Source organism: Cyrtonyx montezumae, unplaced genomic scaffold (genome assembly GCF_038088225.1).
Source record: "Cyrtonyx montezumae isolate F1298 unplaced genomic scaffold, pur_monq_1.0 scaffold_5, whole genome shotgun sequence".
NCBI lineage: Eukaryota > Metazoa > Chordata > Aves > Galliformes > Odontophoridae > Cyrtonyx > Cyrtonyx montezumae.
The window spans coordinates 14,158,340-14,179,133 of NW_027072056.1; the positions used below are offsets into that span (position 1 = coordinate 14,158,340).

At 50.9% G+C, this 20,794-nt stretch overlaps 4 protein-coding genes across 4 annotated transcripts in view; 2 read left to right on the forward strand and 2 right to left on the reverse strand.

The window, feature by feature from the left end:
• Positions 1-20,794, forward strand: part of TFRC (transferrin receptor) — a 118,328-nt gene that overhangs the window by 53,115 nt on the left and 44,419 nt on the right. The window lies entirely within an intron of this gene.
• Positions 2,545-4,131, reverse strand: LOC136056193 (receptor-transporting protein 3-like). Its single transcript, XM_065748238.1, has 2 exons — positions 3,862-4,131; positions 2,545-3,211 (listed from the first exon to the last, which is right to left on the reverse strand). Exons 1-2 carry the CDS (start codon positions 4,065-4,067, stop codon positions 2,605-2,607), a joined length of 813 nt encoding a protein of 270 aa, XP_065604310.1. The 5' UTR covers positions 4,068-4,131; the 3' UTR covers positions 2,545-2,604.
• PDCD1 (programmed cell death 1) lies at positions 8,712-13,221 on the reverse strand. Its single transcript, XM_065747843.1, has 5 exons — positions 13,041-13,221; positions 11,494-11,823; positions 10,430-10,585; positions 10,100-10,134; positions 8,712-9,440 (listed from the first exon to the last, which is right to left on the reverse strand). Exons 1-5 carry the CDS (start codon positions 13,147-13,149, stop codon positions 9,222-9,224), a joined length of 849 nt encoding a protein of 282 aa, XP_065603915.1. The 5' UTR covers positions 13,150-13,221; the 3' UTR covers positions 8,712-9,221.
• Positions 15,861-19,983, forward strand: DYNLT2B (dynein light chain Tctex-type 2B). The gene is made up of 5 exons (XM_065748500.1): positions 15,861-15,928; positions 16,074-16,207; positions 17,325-17,394; positions 18,718-18,781; positions 19,531-19,983. The coding sequence occupies exons 1-5, from the start codon at positions 15,861-15,863 to the stop codon at positions 19,576-19,578; spliced, it is 384 nt and encodes a 127-aa protein (XP_065604572.1). The 3' UTR covers positions 19,579-19,983.

Sequence of the window (20,794 nt, forward strand, 5' to 3'; positions counted from 1 at the left end):
AGTCTGACTGTGGTGAAAGGCCAGCAAAATGTCTCCACATGAGGTTTGCTTGTCTCTGGCCAAGTGTAAGCACCAGCCATCAGCTGAGAGTCTGCTGCAGCAGAATCAGCCCTGGACAGACCAGTGTAGCTCATGGCAGGACAGCAGAAATCCAGGACCCCCAGCATCCCTCCAGGAGAGACAGCATTCTTCATCCGCCAGCTATCCTCCTTGGGATGAGCTCACTGTCTCTGTGCCACTCATCATCCTTGGGGGCTGAGCTGGGGGGAAGTGTGTTAAGAAACAAATGGGAGGTGGGCACAGCTGTACATCGGAGGGAGGCATGCTAGAAAGAGCACAGAAATGAGGCTGTGGCTGAGAAATGTGGGTGTTGCTGAGTGATGGGGAAAGGATGAAGCAGCTACACGACAGAGAGGGCACAGATCCCCCAGGCATAAAGTCACAGCATGAAGAGACAGCAGGCAAGCAGACGGGCAGGGAGGGGACCGGGTAAAAAAGCTGAATATACATGAGAGGCCATGGGTGGGAGAGCCCGTGTGTGTGTGTGTGTGTGTGTGTGTGTGTGTGTGTGTGTGTGTGTGTGTGCAGAGGGCATTGGAAAGATGGCTCTGCCCTTGAAAATGAGCAGAGAGACCCAAGCAGGAAAACAAGGGCCCCTGCAGGGATGCGGGCTCCACCAGAGCTGGCTTCACAGGAGGAAGCGAGGGAGTTCCCCCTGCAGCTGAGTGGTGGGGCATGCTGCAGACAGCCAGACACGATGACTGGAGCTGGGAAAACCTCAGCATGGAAAGAAGAGGGCCACGGGCAATGGCAGCAAAAAAACTTGGCAGTGTCTTTGCCTTCATGACATCATGCCACGGGGGAGAGGGCAGGCTGCTCCCCACACTGGGACAGCAGCAGGAGGGGACTTCTTCCAGGCTGCAGGACCAACCTCCTCCTGAAGCACGACTCAGCCTCCTAGAAGGGAGAAACCTGCTCCCCCTGAAAGACAGGGCCATTCAGAGATGAGATCCTCTGGGTCCCAGTATTCCTCTGCCCAAAATGCTCAGTACTTCACAGATATTCTCTCCAGGGGGACAGGTCGTGCTGCCTCCCGTTGCTGGGAAGTCCCTGCTGGTGGCACCTAGCCCTGCTGCCACGGCATCACTGTCCCCCATCACCTCTGCCAGTCAGGAGAGGTTTGAATCCCAGCTCTTTGGATCACTTGTGCAGCTCCTGTGCTCCAAGACTTGAAAAAATCACAGCGGGAGAGCAGCTCATTCACAGGTTGACACCATGCCCATGTAGGGTATGGTCTGGGGGCACCGCAGTGCAGGGAACTGGATGGGGGGAGAGGGGATCCCACATTTGGAGGGGCTGCCCCGTCCCAGTGCTGGCGGTCACTGGCCCCAGCGCTTCCCAGTGTAGTGACGCAGATGTCGCAGCTCCATCTGCTGGCGCAGGGGCTGCGGGAGGTGGAAGAGGAGGAGAGGACTGGGAAAGAGAGGTAGCGGGATGATCAGGACAGAGCGCTTTGGGGGCAAAGTCCACGGTGTCCCTGCACTGCACAAGCTTATTTTACATGGTTTTTTGTTTGTTTGTTTTTGTTGTTGTATTGTTTGTTTTTTAACCAAGATCCTGCCACTTATATGTATGAAAAGACAGGGGTGTCTTACAGCAGTAAAGAAAGCAGTGGCACAGCTCTCCCCTTTTGCCAGACCCTGGGGAGATCTCCAGGCCTTTGGTGGGTGACACATGGCATGCTGTATGGGAATTGCTGAATCACGGCCTGAACCACTGATTGGTCACCTGAGGTGAGCACCGAGTCAGCCATGGGGCCACAGGTGGAGGTGATATACCTGTGTGATTGGAAGGGGTGGAGCCTGGTCCCACCTCTCCCAAACCCCATTTAAGGGCTGACCACCACTAGGGAAGGATCTCTTCTTGGAGATTCCTCGTATGTGGAGTCCCCTGTGAGCCTTGACATCCTGAAGGTGAGCCATCTTTTCTTTTGTATTTTTTGTATCCTATCTATATAGAACTACTCAAAATATACCATCATCTATACTATTTTTTTGTGAAGTACCATCCTTGGGAGTTATTTACCCCACACATGCTACCTCTGCTATGGGTTGGGTGGATGCTGCTGGCTCCCTGTGCATTTGCTGTAGAACCCCAGCTCCAGACACCCAAAGTTGCTTTGTATGCCCAAACTCACAAAGGCCAAGCCAAGAGAGAATGGGATGTGTCTCCCATGAGCTGAGCTAGATAAAGGAAAATAAAGGAATTGTCCAGCAGATAAAGGAACCCCTCATGCCCAACCACTCTGGTCATACATACCCAGAAAAGGCATTGGAAAAGTTAAAAAGCACAAATGCTTTTTAAAAAGAGCTGCTTTATTCCTGCAGGTACTCTCCATCCTTTGTGTGTGGAAGCAGGGGGCTATCCTCATGCAGAAAATGTCCCAAAATAAAACATCAGGTCTGCTGGGCTCCCCTAGGCTGAAGACACCTGTGAGCTGGGGATGTCTCGCCATCCCAGGGCACCCAGTTTTCCAGCCAAATTTCCATCCTCTCCATCACCACCACCCTCAGCCAGCACCCTGGTTCTCACAAGCACCAGCTCCTACAGCTTCCTGAGAAAATAAAGCAGGACAAAGAGGAGCACTGCCAAAACACAGAGAACAGAGAAGCTCATGCAGCGGCAGTGTCTCCAGGGAAAGCCACCACCTGTGACTTGCTGTGGGGACCTTGTGATCAAGAAAGCCTTTTCTGCATCTTTCCTGGGCTTCCAGGCCTTGTTCATGCCTGTCTTGGTCGTCTGGAACTTGCCCACATCTGTCATGATCGTCTGGGCTTCGCTCACGCCCACCTTGGTCTTCCCAGCACCAGACTCCACGGCTGCCCTTGATCTGTGGCAGACACCGAGCCTGCAGCCCTCACAGCGGGTCTTGTCGTGTGGCCCTGCTGCATGACACCCATCCACCACCACTTCCAGGAGGTCAGAGAGCTGCATGGGCACGTTGTAGAAGTCCTCAAGGATCTTCAGCACCAGGTTGTGCAGGAGCCGCTCTATGTTCTCCAGGCTGAATGTGGGCTTCTCTAGCTGGGGGTTGTGGCAGTGTTTGCAGGCTTGACGGAAGATTCGCATTAGCACCATCCCATAGCACATGTGGAAGAGGATGTGCACTCTGGCTGAGGACCACTTGTACAGGCACTGGGAGCACTGAAACCTGCCAGGACATGGAGGACACCAGCTCATCCCAGCCCCCCCTCTGTAACCCAGCACTGTCAGCAGGGAGCTGGGCAGCTGGAGCTGATGGATCAGCTTTACACACCAAGGGGCTGCCCTCCCCTGTCAGCATGATGCTAGCCTGGGTAGTTCTACATCCATGAGCTGGGAGCAGGCTCAAGTATTACAAAATTTAGGACCAGCATGCTGCCCTTGCCCAGCCCATCCTGACCCTGCTGCCTGGAGTAGGAGACCCAGAGGAGGGAAGCACCAAGCTCCAGCTCCAGGTGGGTCTTCAGTCCTTGACCCATGGACAGCTCAGCAGAAAGCCAATGTCAAGATGGAGAAGTCAAAAAAGAAGCAAAACAGAAGGAAGGTGTGGGTGGAGGCTGAAGGGCAGGTGAGAAGATGTCTTGAGAAGCTGCAGGTTAAACCCCTTCTGACTCATCTTTCACAACACATATTGGAAGTGGCAGCCCCTCCACGCTCAGCTTCCCTCTCTGCATCCCCCTCCTCCATCTCTGCAGGTGCTGTGGGCAAAGGGCTGCTGGCACACTCTGCAGCCCTTCTACCAAGGCCAGTGTCACCTTACTGCAGCACAGGGAGGACAATGATGTGGCATCCGAGTGGGACCGAACCGGCAGACCCTACCTCCCAGACGCACGGTTCTGCAAAAACTCCGTCCATCCTGGCTTGAGGTTGTGCTGTTCCAGGCAGTCATCCTCCTGAAACACCCATGGATCCATTAATTTCATTCTTGCAACCTTCTCTGCAAAAATCTCTTTCCATTTCTTCATGGTCCAGTACAGAGTTGGGAAGTGGCAGTGACTAAGGTCAAGCTTGCAGCTTCTGATCATTGATACGTGTGCAGCTTTCTTTCCTCAAAACTTTTTCACCCTCGTTCTCTCGTGGGTGCAAAGTCACATCTTTGTGCCCGGAGAGAGGAACCTTTGCTCTCACTTGCGCAGCACCACCCCAATCGATTCCTGTGCTAACAGGCACAGCTGGAACTGTGCTACATCCTGGCCAGGCAAAATGCCCCCCAAAGCAAAGACAAAGCAGGTGTCCCTGAGCACCATGCATTCTTCATGTAAGACCTGGGCATGGGACAAACTCCTGTCCCAGCTGAAACCATCATTGCTGCTCTGTCCATAGGTAAAGAGGATGAAAATGCAAACTAGTTTGCTGACCAGGACCACAAATATTACAGCAGTGAGAGAATCAGCAGAGATTTTTGCCCTGCATAGGTATAATGGAACCAAAACTCACTGAAATTGCACAGCTCAGCAGCAGACAGAACCCCAGGTAGTCTTATCTCTCTCGATAGCTGCCACCAAACACGGGCTGTTTTTAACAACTTTCAGCCAACTCAAGCAGAAAAAGCCTGACGTGAAACCACAGAGTGGAAAGTTGGGGATGATGGCACCGCACATAAAACCGAAAGTGGAGAGGTGAGCTCTGTGCTGAGAGCGCTGCGGGAGGTGAAAGCAGAGGGGCCAGGGCTGCTTGCAGCCCCCTGCCTGCCCCATCTGTGAGCATCCCACCTGAGCCATGCAGGATGAGCAGTGAGAGAGATATGATGTGCTTGAAAGGTGTCATCTGGTCTTGAGAGGATCTGACCCGTGGTGAAGCACCTGGGAGTGCCATGGGACAGAAACCATTGCACTCAGCATGAAGGTTTCAGAGGACACTATTACTGTGCACAGTGAGGGCACAAAATTCCTTTGGAGGTGGCTGCAAGGAGGGAGGAATCCCAGCCCCTGCCACTCCTTGGGTTATGTTCATTCACTGTTGTTTCATATCATGTTAGGAGGCTCAGGCTCTTCAGCTGCCTGAACCTACAGATAGGACCCACATCACCCCAGCCACCAGGCTGCCCAGGAGCCTTACTGGGGGGATGCGAGGACTCACTGGCATTGCTGTGCTGCAAGCTGACACTGAGTCATCAGCAACTGGGTGGCAAGGGCATTTCGAGCAGGAGGAGCCCCTTGGGCAGGAAGCCCTCTCCGTGTGAATGTACGTTCACCCAAACAAACCCATTACTCCATCTGTGGGTTGTGGGTTTCAGTCTTGGCTCTTACCCTTAGTTTTTCTGCCACATCAGAAGGAGGGAGGGAGGCTCTGGTGGGTTACTTCTGCCCCTCAGGCTCAGTGCTGTTGGATGAGCGCCTCCAAAATGCCACTGTCATGGAAAGCATCCTCCACTACGTCACGGCAACACAACTCAGATCATGACTCAGTGCATGTCAAGCCCATGCTCTCAAGCAAAGGAGCCTGGTTCTGTTCCCTGTCGCAGCCCTGCACTCAGCGGTGCCGTAGGGACTTTCCCAAAACCACCCCCGGAGCTGAAACAGCTTTGACGTCCCACTCCACTCAGCACACCGCTGTCCCAGTGCTTGCTGCTTGCCGGCACCCTCCTGGGAACGAAAGTTCCCACAGTACCCCTGGCCTGGCCCCAGCACGGAGGATCAGCCATGTCCCAGCCCCACCACGGCAAAGCATCCCCATCCCAGTGCTGGTGTAACTCCTCTGCAGGATGCGTCAGGGATACAAAGGTACAGCCCAGGAGGTGATTTCCCTGCCACTTTCATACAGCTTGAATTTATTTTTGGCTTTGTCTCCCACCCCCAGGTGAGCTGGGGTGTGAGGAGAAGGATGCCTTGTCTCCTCTGCATCCAGCTTTCACCATGTCATCATCCCATCCTTCTGGCCAAGCTCCAGCCACGGCCATGGAGGGATCAATAAGTCTTCTTGTGGTATATCTTTTTCAGTAGCCATCCACCCCCAGTGGCAGAATTTCCTATGTCCCTAATTTGCTTATGAGAATGTCGTATAGTACCGCACACAGATAGTATCACTCCCAGTTTCCCTGCACCACCCAGTCAGTCACCCTAATGAAAAGAAAATTAGATTGGTCTGACACAATTTGTTCCTGCTAGCTCTATGCTCTCAGTCCCAGTGCTGCCCTATCAGTGTTTATCACTTGGTGGCTTTACTAATTTGTTCCAACGGTGTTCTGGGTAGCGAGGCTTACTCATCTAGGGCTTCCTGGATCCTCTTTTTTTCCCCTTCCTTGAAGAGAACAATGAATTGGGAATTCATATGCTCCCAGCACCAAGCCACGTGTCCCCATCCTCATCTCCCATTTTGCTACTGTTATCACTGAATGCTTGTCACCTTGTTCTCCATAGACAAGCACTGGCTGTAGCATCCCTTCCGAGCTGTGCAGTCCTTGAGGCTGAGTCCTTAGGGAAAGCAAGTCCTCCTATCCCAAGGTCATTTGAAGGAAGGAGAATCAGGTCCCACAAAAAAAAGGGGTATGTGGAGGGTAACCCCATGTTTTGAAGGGGGATAGATGCTGAGCAGAAGGAGAGATGCAAAGGAGGAATTGGCTGTGAAAACACCAGCAGGCACCACCTCAAATGGGTTTTGGTGCTCTGGTGGCCTTGTGGAGGTCCCCCTGGTGGGAGGAGGGAGCTCAGCCCCTCCAAGGGGGCTCTACCTAGTCCAATGGCAGCAGGATATCTGTCAGGGTGTTCCAACTACCCCAGTCACCCACCCAGCCCCTCCAGCAGCATCCCACCAAAGACAGGAAGAGAGAGAAGAAGAAACCCTGGAGCCAGCTGAAAACAAAACTAGAGAAAGCAGAATGAGAGCAGCAGGAGGAAACACAGATGTGCTGTGAGTCTCCAGCATCTCAGTCACAGATAAAACATCTCAGTGGAATGGGATGGGATGGAGGACATGCAATGGTCCTGAACTCATCACAGCATACCAGGGCAGTGAAAACAGAGTAGGAGAGAGCACTGGGAAATCTGCCCAGCATCATCTCACCCCAGCCAATCCCTCCCAGGACCAACAGCCCCTTTCCCACCCAGACGCTCCCACATCGCTGTCTCTGACCGGTCAGTCACAGAAGGCCTCTTCCTGCCTGACCTCTCAAAACAGAAAACACTGCTCTGAAACATCCCCACTCTCAACAATTGGAAGTGACCAGGATATGGCTTGCATATAAGTGACTTTAATGGCACATAGCTTTGCTATCCCTTCTTCCCTCTCCGTAATGTTTCATTTTGCAGGAACACTGCTTTGTTGTTTCGTGGCATAGCTCTGCTTGAAGGTGCTCCTGCATCAGCAGGAGATTTCCTCTCCATCTTCCCACCTAGTTCTCAGAAAACACTAACTTTGGGGCCAGGGCTTCTTTAAAGGATGATTGCTTACATGTTCCCAATCCCCTTTAATCATGACCAGTGCTCTTAAGGAAATACTGCAGCTGCTCCTGCAAGTTGCAGAGCCTGCTGTATGATTAGAGCTGGATGGGATGATACAATACCCATTTGTGGGCACTGTGTGCTCCAAGGATGCTCAGCTGGGGACTTGAAACCTGAATCCTGCCTTAAATTCTCCTAACAATAAGCAGCAACTATGGAAGGCCCATCCTTTTGTGCCAGCAGCACTCTGCCCTGCTAACAGGGATGGGAGATGGTGCCTGCAGCATGGCTTCACAGCACTTATGACACACCCACCACCCCCAGGAGGCAAAAAGAAAAAAATGAAGTGGTCCCACCCTCCTGTGTGCTTAGTGTCTTACAGGAAAGGCAGAACCAAAACTGCTGACTGAGCTCCTGCTTCTCACTTGGCTATGGCTGACTCCTTCCTGACTGTCATGCCTCCAGAGCTGCAGCATGATGCTGCTCCTTGCAGTGAGTTCATAGGGGCCAAGCTGCATGCTAACATGAGTAAGTATGGTGTGAGCTGCATGCTGCCCTATGGAGCCTAGGGGAGAGTAAGCAGGGCCACCATGGCCCTGCCCTAAGGAGGGATGGAAGCCACCCTGGATGGGTGCTTACCCCACATGATCTGCTCTGGAGGCTTCTGATGGACATTGCAGCTCCAAAAAGGCACCGATCGTAGTGTCTGCACCTTCTCCCCATGCCTGAGCTGCCCCTCTCAAGGCTGTGTGAGTTATTTGGGGCAACAGAAACAGAAAGCTGCTGACAGTGCCACCGAGGTGTGAGATGCAAATGATGACTCTGCTTCCTCAGGGTTTCATGGTCCCCTGTCAGGACTCTGCTGCCTCCAAGCTTGTTCTTTATCAGAGTTTCTCCAGCTTTTACCAATCATTGCTGCTTTCTCTTTCAGTTTCTATATGCTGTCTACTGGCATTTGCTTTCAGGAAGAGAAACATAAGTTTGGAGTTAGGCAGCTTCACAGCTGGGCACAAGCATCACTGCTTGGCCACAGCCAGCACCTCAGGGCCACTTGTCCCCAGCCAAGCAGTCAGCACATCCTGCTGAGCCCAGCAAGGGGGGGCTGCTTTGCAGCTGGGTCTGGGGAACATTGTGTTCTCTGAATTATTAACAGCGGCTCTGTAGAAGAGCGGCTTGCTTATCGCATGGCAAGGCCCAGGAACCACAACAGACACCCACACCTACCGGCTGCCAGGAGCCGTTATTTGCCTGCCTACACACGTGCCATCAACAAACAGCCCTGGTGTCAAACACTTTATTCATCCCCATGGCCAGATCTGGCTCATACCGGGCACAGCATCCCCGTCCCAGGGCTTCCCAGGATGCCTAGCAGTGTCCTTCATCCCCACAGGAGGAAAGTGCCTGATAGAGGAGGGAAAGCACCTTCCTGCTTCCCAGGGGACCATTAAATAGCAGTGCATGCAGGAGGCCCTGTGCTGGGACAAGACCTCAGTGTGTGGACATTCTCCAGCACCACCTCCATCCTTTCCCCAGTGCTCTCTCCCAAAGCCGTGGATGCAGCACGGCCAATGCAGAATCCCCAGGTGGAGGTAAAAACTGAGCACAGTCCCATCAGCATCACTGCTCAGCACATAGCAAAGAACAGATGCCCAAAGCGCAGCACTAGGATCCAGCAGGGACATGTTCTTGTTCCTTGGTGCTCATCCCATGTAACCAGCACAGCCAGGATTGTCCAACATGAACTCCAGCACTGAAGCTCATATTCACTCCATCACTTCAGTCCCTGTGTGCAGGTGGTCCTCAGCAGGGCTGTGAAGGCAGCTGCCGTGTTCTCTCATCCTTGTGCCGCTTTCCCCGCTCTGGTGTGATGGGTTTCTCCTCGGGGAAGATGATGGTGGCATACTCAGTCTGCTCAGCTGGGCAGGTCTCAGGGAGCACCTGGCTGCGTGAGTCCCGCTGGAACTCCAGCACACCATAGTCCACAGTGGACACAGACACCATGGGTGGCTTCACCTCCTCCTGCAGAGAAAGGATACCCCATCAAGGTGATTTATCTCCCATTCAGAGGCACCATTCATCCTCAGCACAAGACCCCGCATGCAGCAATTGCCAAAACCAGCATTTCAGGAGGGTGAGAGCAATGCAAAGAACAGCATTTGCATGGGGAAACCAGAATGTGAGCCTTGGGGTCACCCACAGGCATTTCAAGGACCCATTTCCCACCTCTCCATTGGATACCAATGGCTCAGCATGAGCTTGGGGCTGCTCATTCTGGAGAGGGGAGAGCAAAGCGGACTGGTTTGCTGTTCTCAGCTACCTAAAAGGCCTGGAGAGAAGGTATTCCTCCATGCAGTGCCTAGCAAAAGGAAGACAAGAAACAAGCCCAAGATGCAGAAAGAGAAATTCTAGCTGTATATATGGGAGAACAGAGGGGAATCTTCTCCCATTTTCTACAGCAACACAATCCGCCAACAAAGAAAACTCTGGAGCAAGGATTGGACTGGAGAGGTCCTGTCCTGCCACAGGTAGTTCTTTGATTCTGTGATGGGGCTGTGATGCAGGTGCAGAGCAGCGGTGGTTCAGGTGCAGGAGAGATTGAGCAGCACCAGAGGAGATAGGAGAAGCGAGAGGCCCTCAAAGCTCTAATAATGGCAGGGTGCTAGAGGTGGAGAACTCACCACCAGAGTGTTTCCACTTGATGGTTTCCGCACATCTGCGAAGTAACACAGTTGGTTAAAAAATGCTTGTGTGGCGAGGCAGCATGAGCATCTGGAGCTGACCCAGAGGGCTCAACATCACCCTTACATGCTTAGGCACTACTACCCAGAGCACCCACACACCCTTTTCCTATCATCATCCTCAGTGACAAACCACTCTTGAGCTTGGGAACAGTGAACCATCCCATGCACCCCAGCCATCCAGCTGCCCCTGGGTCCCAACCACGTTCGCAGAGGAAGCATAATTCCCCTGTCCCTTGGTGCACCCCCAGTCCCCTTAGCACATCTCACCTGCTCTCCGGTTGTTGATGATGATGTAGCCAAAGAGCAGCAGCACGATCACACCAGCCAGCAGCAAGGTGCCCAGCAGCACAGCCTTGATGTGGTCTGGGGAGCTGCTTTCCTCCTCATCGAGCTCATCAATTATGTTTGTCTTCTCAGGGGCTTCTGCAAGAAGCATGCAAAAAGTCAGCAGGTCAGGAGCACAGGGTCTCTGTGAGTGGTAATGGGGAACTGCAGGACATGTCCTCAGAAAGGGCTCTATTCCACGCTAGCTGCCACAGCCCTGTTACCTCTTCAAGGGTCATCAATTTGGGTTGATTAGATATCAGGAGAAAAAAAAAAAAAGGATATTCAGGTTGGATATTATGAAAAATTTCTTCTCCCAAAGAGTGGTGAGGCACTGGCAGGGGAACCCAAGGAGGTGGTGGAGTCACCATCCCTGGAGGTGTTCAGGAACCATGGAAATGTGGCACTGAGAGACATGGTTTAGTAGGCGTGGTGGGGAAGGGTTGGTGGTTGGACTTGATGGTCTTAGTGGTCTTTTCCAACCTTTATGATTCTATGATGTGGGGTTGTATTGCCCATGTCCCATTGCTTCCCATTGTGAAGGTGAGGATGATCCCGCATCAGCTGAGAGGGAGGGTGCAGGACCCACAGGCAGTTCCACAGCACAACCCCAAACCCAGCAGAGCTCCATGGAGGATCTCCTGGCCACTTCCATGTCTTGGAACAAGCTCACACCAGGAGAAGTTAGTGAGCATGGTGGTGATGGGTTGGTGGACGGATGAGATGATGTTAATGGTCTTTTCCAACCTCAGTGATTCTATGAGTTGTGAAAGAAGGCTAATTTTTGCAGTTTCTTTTATTTATTATTTTTTCTTTTTTAAGGGAAGGCCATTAGCACAATTATGGGTCAGGAAGTAGGGCAGAGGGAATAGGCCAACACATGCTCATAGTGTCCCTTGCACAGGTTTGCCCAAAGAAAAGTCAGGCACTCCTCATCCCCTCCCCAGACACCCCAATGTCCCCCCTTGGAGCAGCACCAAAGGGTGACACCAACACCCCAGGCTGACCTGTCACTACCAGCTGGGAATGGTTGCTCTCCACCACTTTATCAAAGCGGGAGAAGGTGATCAGCCCACAGTAGTAGAAGCCTGAGTCGTTCTGGTGGAGATTTAGGATCTCCATCTTGAATACAGGAGTGTCATTGAAGAGCAGGTACTTCTCCATCTTTTTCTGGGGGATGTTCCGGATGATCCCAGCAATTTTTTGGGGACTGCTGTTGTTGGTCTTCTGGTACCAGTTGAGATTGAACTCCGAGCTGGAGTTCTCCATGGAGATGTTGCAGATGAAAGTGGCTGAGCTGCCTGCAGGACGAGTTATCATGGCTGGGAAGAGGGTCACTGTTTGGGAGAGAAGGCACAAGGAAATGGCACGGTTACAGCACGCACGTGGGCAGCCACAGGCTTTAGAAACAGCCGTGCCCTCTGTGCCAATTTTACTTTTGCCTGCTTTGCCAGCAGCTCCATGTCCTTCTCGGCTGCTTCACTGTTAGCTCCTGGAGGCTTATAAAGGGCTTTACAAAAATCTGCTCATGAGCCCAGCCCTGAGACCTACATCAAGCAGTCTCAGTGGAGGAAACTGCTCTCAGCTACCTACAGTTAACCCACAGAAGCACCTGTGCTATGGAAAACAGCTTTTGGGTGCCTCACTTTTGCTGCTTGAGCCACTGGAGCAGGCGACATCCCAGCACAGAGAAGCCAACGCAGCAGGAAGAAGCGGATGCTGCAGTATTTTTGGATGAGAGCAATAAAAAAAAAAGGAAGAAGCTTTTGTCATATAGGCTGTCTGACCAAGCAGGTGGCCAAACCACCAGTGCTTGGAGAAATCCCTGCTGCAAAGAAATTTATCTTCCTTTTCAGAAGAAACCACCAGCACTGCTAGTTGCTGAGTGCAGGTAAGAAAAACCCTGTGGTTCCTTCAACACCAGCCAAAGGCCATAGAAACAGTCCCACCAAATCAGAAAAGTTCCTCAATTAGGTGGATCCAAACAGAAGGGAACTTCCCTGGTTCCCAACGGGCATCATTTGACACTGAGAATTTTAGTGTTCACAGCATTCTGAGTTTCTTGAGTTTAACAGGAAATATTCAGCAGGTTCAAGGCTCTGCTTCCCACTGAGTGTTGCTGCCAGCAATGAATGAACTGCTCAGAGGACAACCTAAGCCTTACACACATCCCTGCATCTCCCACACAGCAGCACAATGCCTGGGGAAAGACAGTGAGGGGTTTCCTGCAGGGCAGAATACAGCCAATGCCACCAGAGTGAGGACCTTTCTGCCCTGTCCGGAGTCACCCAGTCACCATCTATTCCCTTTCTCTCCCAAAATGTCACCCTGGGCAAAGCCATAATCTTGGAGAGGGCTGAGCCCACACCAGAGGAGAAGCCTAAGGAGTGAAAACCAGAGCCAGCACACAACAAACCCAGAAGCTCAGCACCAAACCCAACCCACAGCATGGCTCCAGCACTGTGACCTCAGTACCTGGCCCTTTTCTCCGTCCTTTAACTCCATTCCCCTTGCTTCCCCGAGTGCACCCCAGACCGCTGGGTTTTCCACCTACCCTGGTGGCATCCAGCCGGCGGAGGGCTGCAGCACAGCAGCAGGACACAGAGGACAACCAGATCTCCCTCCATGCTGCCCCAAATCGTTCTTGAGGTGCCCAGAGCCATGGCAGGGCGGCGAGTCCCTTGCTGCGCCGTGAGCTGGTGCCCCACACCGCTCAGTGCTTCCTTCCCCACAGCGGTGGTTGGGTGGAAATGAAACATGACTGTCTCAGCCTCACAGGGAAACCCAGGCTGCCTCCTGCCCCCAGCTTCCTCCCCAGGGGTAGGGAACAGGTGAGCCATGGGCTGGCCCTGCCCCTTCCCCATCTGCTCCCCCAAGGAGGCATGGGGACTTGGCCCCAAGGTTGGCCCATAAGTGGAAGGTGTGTCTCAGGCTCCTACTGGGTGCCAGTGGGGTGTAGGGGGACATGTGGCACTGAGAATCTAGTGGGAAAGGATGGGGAGAGGAGAAAGAGAAAAGAAGAAGAAGAAAAGGAGAAGAGAAAAAGATGAGAGGAGGATGAGGAGGAGAAAAGGAGAAGTAAAGGAGGATGAGGAGGAGAAAAGGAGATAGGGAAAAAGATGAGCAGGATGAGGAGAAAAGAAGAAAGAGATGGGAAAAAAGATGAGGAGGATGAGAAGAAAAAAGGGGGGAAAAAAAGAAGGAGAAAGAGAAGGAAGAGACTTTCCCCACAGGCCTTTATCTAATGAGGAGATTAATAGCAGAGAGCAAGGGCAGGCAGCTAGGGTCACTGCTATTGGGGTGACATTTGCTGCACATTTCTATAATTTCTCCATTGGCAATGCTTCCCGCTCACACTGTGACTAATATTCATGTTACAAATTACCGGTGATGAAACCGCACCATTTGTTTGCTCTTCCTGCATCTCCTGCGCACTGCAGTTGCAATTTTGGAAAGGGGAAATTAATAGGGGGGAAATTAATAACTGGGGCAAGTGATGCTATTCTTACGATGCTTTAATCATTTTCCAGGCTTTCAGGAGTGAGCAGAGAGGCTGGGGCTCACCCACACCTCACTTTCAGCCCCAGCAGGGAGTGGGGGTGGCCAGGGAAGAAGCACAGGGCAAAGCCTGGGGCTGGTGGCTCCAGCCAGCCACATCACCGGACCCTTTGGAGACCCCAGAAGCTCCTTGAAGTCTTTGTATTCTGTGTGCAGGTGGTGGAAGATGTGACAGTTGAGGCTGCAGCATACTGAGGGAAGGATCAGCAGGAAAAACTGCCTCATACCCCTGCGCTCTGATCAAAATCATCGTGTGGTTGCTCACACTTTCCAACACATACTCAAAGTGATGCATTACAGGGTTGCTGCTCGATGGAACAAGGAGGGATAAATGCAGCAAGTAAGGCAACCTGGAACAAGGCAGAGCGGATCATTGGAAGGAATGGGCAGTGAGAATAGTGCCCCAGAACAATGCAGTAAAATGTGCTATGAGGGAGGGGGTGGGAAACTGTAGGGTGAAGCAAAGATGGGGCAAAGGCAGGGCAGACGGATATGGGCAGCTGGATGCCAGGGTCGAAAAAGCAGCATTCAGGCTAAAGTTAATCCTTTGATCCTTTAAAAAGTAAATTGTCCATCTCTAAACTAGGATGGAGCATGGCAGTCTCCCTGTCAAGGCAAGCAGTGCCCCAAACATCTCAGAGGGCTTTGGGTTGGTCCTAACATAGCTTGGTCCAACCTGAGGGAGGATTTAGGAGCACTGAAACTGTGCAAGGAAAAGAAGAAAGCAATGAGCAGACAGCTGGGATGTGGCCGTGATCTGAGCACCGCGAAGCCTGGAGAAAAACAGCTTCCCAAATGAACGGGGAACACATATACAACCATGAAAAATGCAAAAAGAGAAACCTACAGGCTTGCCGCGTTCTCACCCCCCCACACACACATTTTTTAATGTGGGTCTGAACCAGGCAGCAGGCGACAGCGGCCGGGAGGGGGCAGGAAATGGTTAACTTTGTTTGCAAATAAACAGCGGGCGCTGCCTCGCAGATGTTTCTCGGAAACTGGGACGGGCCCGGGCAGGAGATTTGCATGCTGCGCGTGGCCCCGCGGCGAAGCGCGGAGCTTCAGCCCACACGGGCTGAGCGGAGAGAGGCACCGAGGGGCCAGCCGCCTGCGGAGCGGAGGGCAGTGAGGGTGGAGGTGCACGAATGCATGCTGAGAATGGGGGCTCAAATGGATCATCGGAGCGAGGGACGCTGCCGGAGCAGCACCCGCTTGGGGAGGGGAACTTGGGGCAGGAGTTTTAGGGATCCACGATGCGTCGCGGAGAGAGGTGGACGACACAACCATCCCCGCTCGTTTTGGAGGACGGGGGTGGTTTCCTGCCCCATGCTCCACCCCGCCGCGCTGGCGCGCAGTTTCCATTCCAGCCCAGGTGCTGAGACCTTTCTGAGCGGTGTCATCCGCTGCTAGACATAGGAAACTTGATCGGAGAGATTGCAGCAGCGAGATGAAGGGCAGAGGAAGCAGGATGTCAGCTTCTCTAATCTGCCGTTAAGCTACACGCACCGTTCTGCCCTGGGACGCGGCACCGGGGCAACGATAGGAAAACATCGATCTGCAAAGACAGCAGCTCGCTGGGGCAGGGGTCCCCAAAGCCCGCGGGCGGGTCAGGACGCGGATGCGCTGCCCGGGTGCGAACAGGGCGGAGCTGGAGCACGCAGAGCATCGCCATCTCGCTCCATCAGCGGAGCGGCGCCCCCTGCAGCCCCGACCGTGTGCGGCGCGCGGAGCGAAAACGGGGCGCGGCGTGATGACGTCACATGCTGTGCGCCGGAAGTAGCGGCGTTGCCGGGGTAACCAGCGGCGGGACTGCATCATGGGCGAGCTGGGTGCCGAGGCCGGGAGTGGGAGCACGTACAGCCTGCGGCCCGGCCTGCAGCAGCGGTGAGGCGGGCGAAGGGGGGCTGGGTCGGTTCTCTGTCTTCCAGTGCGGGGTATAAGGGGAGCAGGTGAGCTAGAGGGGATAGCTCCGTGCCTGTGCTGAGAGTAAGCTTTCTGGGTCTCTTGTTGTCGCTCTTTTCCCTGGCAGGTTTAAGCCGTCCACAGTGAAGGAATGCATCCGTGCGGTACTGAAGGAGAGGCTGGCTGACGTGCAGTACGTCCCCGAGGAAATGCCTGAGCTCACGAAGTCTTTATCGGAGGTAATAAAAGATAGGCTGAAAGGTAAGGAGGTCTGCTTGGAAAGCTGGTTCTTTTCTGACTGTGCTGTTTCCCTTGGAAGAGCAGGGAGGTCAGAATAAGGCACAACAGTAGCACTGCAGGGTGACAGGTTTGAGAGCTCAGTCAGCCCAGGCAGGTAGGGAGTATGGCCTTACAGCACTGAGAGGAGGTGGTGGTGGTTTGCATGATGCCCTCCAGTGTTTTTGAGCATGACAGCCAACTTCAGGGTCCAGCAGGTCTTTCTTGTAAGAGTTTCAGCACTGAGCACTCGAGATGCCATAGCGTCACTCTCTTTTATGCTTCTCTGTCTTGAGGATGAGGCTGGTGCTCCATCTACTGGGCTGATTCTCCATAGTGAAGCTCTCAGAAGGGCTGTGCTGGTAGTAGCCTGAAGCAAGACTGGCCCAGTGTGGCCATTGTATCAGCTGACATCTCTGATAAACATTGACACAGATGTTAACAGACTCAGTATGCAATGCTCAATTGTTCAGCAGAAATAGTGTGCCAGAGTCTTCCCAGGTTGCTGCTGTATTGAAGACAAAGGCATTAGGATCAATGTCTTATTTAAGATGTGTTTTTCTGGTTTGAATTCTGGAACGTCATTGTGGCCTCATTTGATCTGGTCCTTGAAGTTATTTCTTTACTGTTGTGAAAGGATCCTGTATTTTTGCAGACACGCAGCATGGCCTGTGCTTTTATGTGACTTCTTATCCCAGCTCAGGTGTAAAGGAAACACCTATGTGGCAGAAAATCTCTAAAATAATTTGGCATCAGAACAGCTTTAAAAAAAAAAAAATCTTAAATTGGTTTTCACCCACCCGTGGCCTTATTTACATCCTCTTCAGGTGTTCAATTCTTGAAAGCTGTAGAACTACAACGTAATAGATGTGTATTTAGGCAGATACCAAGTACCCCATTGATTTTCCAAGGACAGTAAGACTGCTAAGGAAAGTGAAGCTGTGAGGCAATCTGTCCATTCTATCAATTGCATGTATGTTTTTTAAAGTTTTACAGAACAGTGCTTTGCAATTAAAAATCTGTCTCTCTTGGTCCCATTTAGGGTTCACTTTAAATAAGTATGGCCTTTGAGGTTGCTCACCATTTATTTATTTATTTTCAGAGGAGGGATTTGAGAGATACAAAATGGTGGTGCAGGTTGTGATTGGAGAGCAGAGAGGAGAAGGAGTGAAGTAAGTTTGGGATTTTCTAATTGTATTTCTGTGGTTTTCAGTTGTTGGGTTTTGTCTTTCTGTTCTCCTTTTGGGGCTGCTTCCAATTTCCCTCAATGGAAAGATATCTTTGCAGGTGCTAATAGTTGAACTATTTTCTCTTAGGCAGCAAGCAATGGTTTGAGCTGTGGCTGATTAAATAACAAGTCAGTTGATTGGTGGTAATTGGCTGCGTGATGGCTCTTAGCAAGCTGAAATGCTGAATGGCATTTGTGAGGTGTGTTGCATTAGGGCATTTCATGCTCTATTCACAATGAACTGAAGTATGCATCCAGTCTATTCTAAGGGCCCTGCTGATGCACAAGATCCATGGAAATTCACTTGTATCTAAAGCCAAATAAATATTTTTCTGGTGTTTAAATGTCTATAGTCCCCAGTGTAATGTTCTTGTAGGATTTTAGCCTAGACTGCAGGCACAGAGCACTTGAAAAATCTAGCTCCAGATGCCTACAGTCACACGAACTAATTCCTCCTTCCTGCTGTAGTGGGGTGTAGCTTTCTGTCACTGCTGGGTAAGAAGACAAAAGGGAAAAGTACACAGTGTTTCTGTGCCTTATATGCAGGGCTTCTCTTTATTCTTGTGTCTAGTACTCCAGCAGAAAATAAGTGAAGCAAACAGAAATCCCATCAGCGGAAGCTGACTGGAGCAGGTAGGGAGCTGGGCATTTGAAGGAGAGAAAAGACAGTATCAGTAAGATGAGGCAGCAGTGAGGTCTCATCTGAAATATCCCATGACAGTCTGGTCATTTGCCTTTGAGGTAAGACAGGTGGAAAAAAAAAAAAAAAAACAAAAGGCCACTAGGATTTTCAGGGAACAGGGAGCATAGATATGAAAGGGCTAGAAGTGCTTAGCTCATGTTTTAGTAATGTGAAGGCTGCCAAGAAATATGATAGCTCCCTATAAATAAATTGGTAGAATGCAATGTGGGGATGCCAGAGGTGAAGGACAAGAATGGGCAAGCTAATTTAGCCACAGTTATGTACAGACCTGAAGTCAAAAGGTTCTGAAGCACCAAAGCAATGGGGGGGTGCAAGCCCTGCTGCACAGTGGAGAGGGTGAGATTGATAGGCAATGAGTTTGAGGCTGCAGCATACTGAGGCAGTTACAGCATGTAGCAGGAATCTAGCAACGGCAATCTAGGCTCAGGATTCAGAAGAATGCTTCCAGTTTCCCTTATCTTTAAAGGAAAGTCAGTTTGTCTTTTCAATTAAAGTGTCTGTGATCACTTAGATCCTTACACCTAACTTTATAGGTAATGGCTTTGCTTTTTCTCCTTTGTCTAGCATGGCTGCACGATGTTTCTGGGATGCTGACACTGACAGCTATGCTCATGATGTTTTCATGAATGTAAGCATTGACTGTTTTATCATGGGAAGTATGAAGCTGTTGTTTCATGTAGCACAGATAAAAGCAGGCACCACGTTTTTTGGAAGGAACCAAAACTATTGACCCAGCATGATTTATCTTCTTGTTCACAAATTTGTGAAGCAAGTGTAATGTCTAAAATGATAAAACCTGTTTCTTGAGTAGATCATACACTGCACTTAAGTTGCACCATCTGACAAATGGAGTAGGAAAACACATGAGATAAGGTATTTTCTTATTTGCTTTGCTGAATTGCTCTCTGGAAGTAAGGCTGGAGTCCAGGACTGAGGGAAAAGTCGAGACTTTACTTTAAAACCTCCTCCTTTACTGTCCTGGCTACAGAGTGTTTCCCAGGTTAAATTAACTCTGGAATGCTTCAAACTCTGCTTTAAGACTCCAGACAGTGCTCAAAAACATGGGGCTGTGAGGCTGTCAGGCAGGAGAATGTCCTTGTTACAAGCTACAGAATACAGTGAGAAGCATGGATTACTCTTTGGTAGTGAGAACTTCTGGTAACTGTAATCAGTTGAGGTGCTTCTGGCATTCAGACACACCATAACTGAGGTGAATAAGTAATTAAAAAGACCAAAATAAAAAAAAGAGGTATATTGAAGTGCTGGGTTATAGGTATTTTTAGTGCTCTGGTCTGGGTGTTCCCTGAGGTCAGCCTTTTCAGTTGGGCTAACAAAGAGTTTGCCTTTGCTAACACAGCTTTTCTCTTTTTCCTTCAGGACAGTCTTTTTTGTGTGGTAGCTGCATTTGGCTGCTTCTACTACTGAAGATATCTGCACAAAAGTACAGAGGTGGGGGAGGATGCTTTTGGGTATCTTTCATTACCATAACATACACAAAAGCACTGTATTCATCCTTTAATACCTAACACAATATGGCTCTACTCAGCACATCCTACATGTGTAGAACTACAGCGTCCCTCCTCCCTTGTTGATGTCAGTATAGCTTTAAGTGTGTTATTATGTCCTTTAAATTGCTGTTTGTTTTTATATAGCATGCTGGCTTTGTCCTAAAAAGCATATTGCCAGGAGCTGTCATTTTTAAGGAAGGCACAACTTCTGTTTTAAGAGGGTTCTGTTGTTTTTACTTTGTTAGTTTTCTGAGAATGAAGTATTTCCAAGAAATATAATGTAATAAATCTATATATTTGCTTTTTCTCTCCTGTGTGTTTACCTTGGCCTTTTCCACTGCTTGTCCTCTCTGCTCTACAAGCTGCACTAGCCTTTGTTGCTCAGATACGCATTTTCTGGGGATTCTTTGTCTAATCCATAAAGCTGACCTCTTATTCTGCCTACGTGGGTTTGTTCTTGGGACTTAACTTTAAGAACTGGGTTGATGATTCCAGCTACGTGTCACATGAAATGATATTAATTGATAGGAGGACGAGGTATTTAGGACACTGGGTCAGGCCAGTAGCCTGCTCAGCTGATGAAGTGACAGAACTCCTACCAGCTGCAGCTCCTCATTGGCTCAGTGCAATCAGGCACCTGTGTCACATGGAATCATGCTGGTTGCCCTGTTTGATAGATACTGCAGTGCTTTCTCAACCTTTGCCTCTCTGGAACTGTTTCAGGATATGAGGATGGATGTTTGGAGACTAAACTTGTTTGGACTCCAGCTTTGATGGGAGCAGCAGGGAAGGCTGCTGGGAATCAGGGGAAAAAGTCTCCAGAGGACTGGGCTGGTTCCTGGGAGATTGGGTGCTACCGGAAAGCATCTTAGTGCCCTTTGGAAGGCAGGATGAGTTGTGTGGTGCCTGCTCTCTATCTGGGCTGAAAAAGCAGAGCTGAAGAATTTCAGCTGTATGTGGGGCTTTTCTGGGGCTGCAGTTAAGCGGGATGAATCCTGAATCCTCCTCAGGAGGAGACTGCTGGAGGAGATCACGCTGCCACTCCAGCTCGTAGCAGTCAAGGCGGAAGTTACAAGGCATCTTCTGCGTACAACTCTGGAGTTAGCATGGCTCTGTTTCTCTAACAGGTTTGT

Bases quoted from the DNA above. Each gene is read 5' to 3' on its own strand.
- PDCD1 (XM_065747843.1), bottom strand. From the start codon at position 13,149: ATGGCTCTGGGCACCTCAAGAACGATTTGGGGCAGCATGGAGGGAGAT. The intron at 11,824-13,040 runs GTAGGTGGAAAA...TCTCCCAAACAG, and splicing joins GCCGGCTGGATGCCACCAGG to TGACCCTCTTCCCAGCCATG. The intron at 9,441-10,099 runs GTGAGTTCTCCA...CTTTCTCTGCAG, and splicing joins CAAGTGGAAACACTCTGGTG to GAGGAGGTGAAGCCACCCAT.
- LOC136056193 (XM_065748238.1), bottom strand. From the start codon at position 4,067: ATGATCAGAAGCTGCAAGCTTGACCTTAGTCACTGCCACTTCCCAACT. The intron at 3,212-3,861 runs GTAGGGTCTGCC...ATGTCCTGGCAG, and splicing joins CAGAACCGTGCGTCTGGGAG to GTTTCAGTGCTCCCAGTGCC.
- DYNLT2B (XM_065748500.1), top strand. From the start codon at position 15,861: ATGGGCGAGCTGGGTGCCGAGGCCGGGAGTGGGAGCACGTACAGCCTG. The intron at 15,929-16,073 runs GTGAGGCGGGCG...TTTCCCTGGCAG, and splicing joins CGGCCCGGCCTGCAGCAGCG to GTTTAAGCCGTCCACAGTGA. The intron at 17,395-18,717 runs GTAAGTTTGGGA...TCCTTTGTCTAG, and splicing joins CAGAGAGGAGAAGGAGTGAA to CATGGCTGCACGATGTTTCT.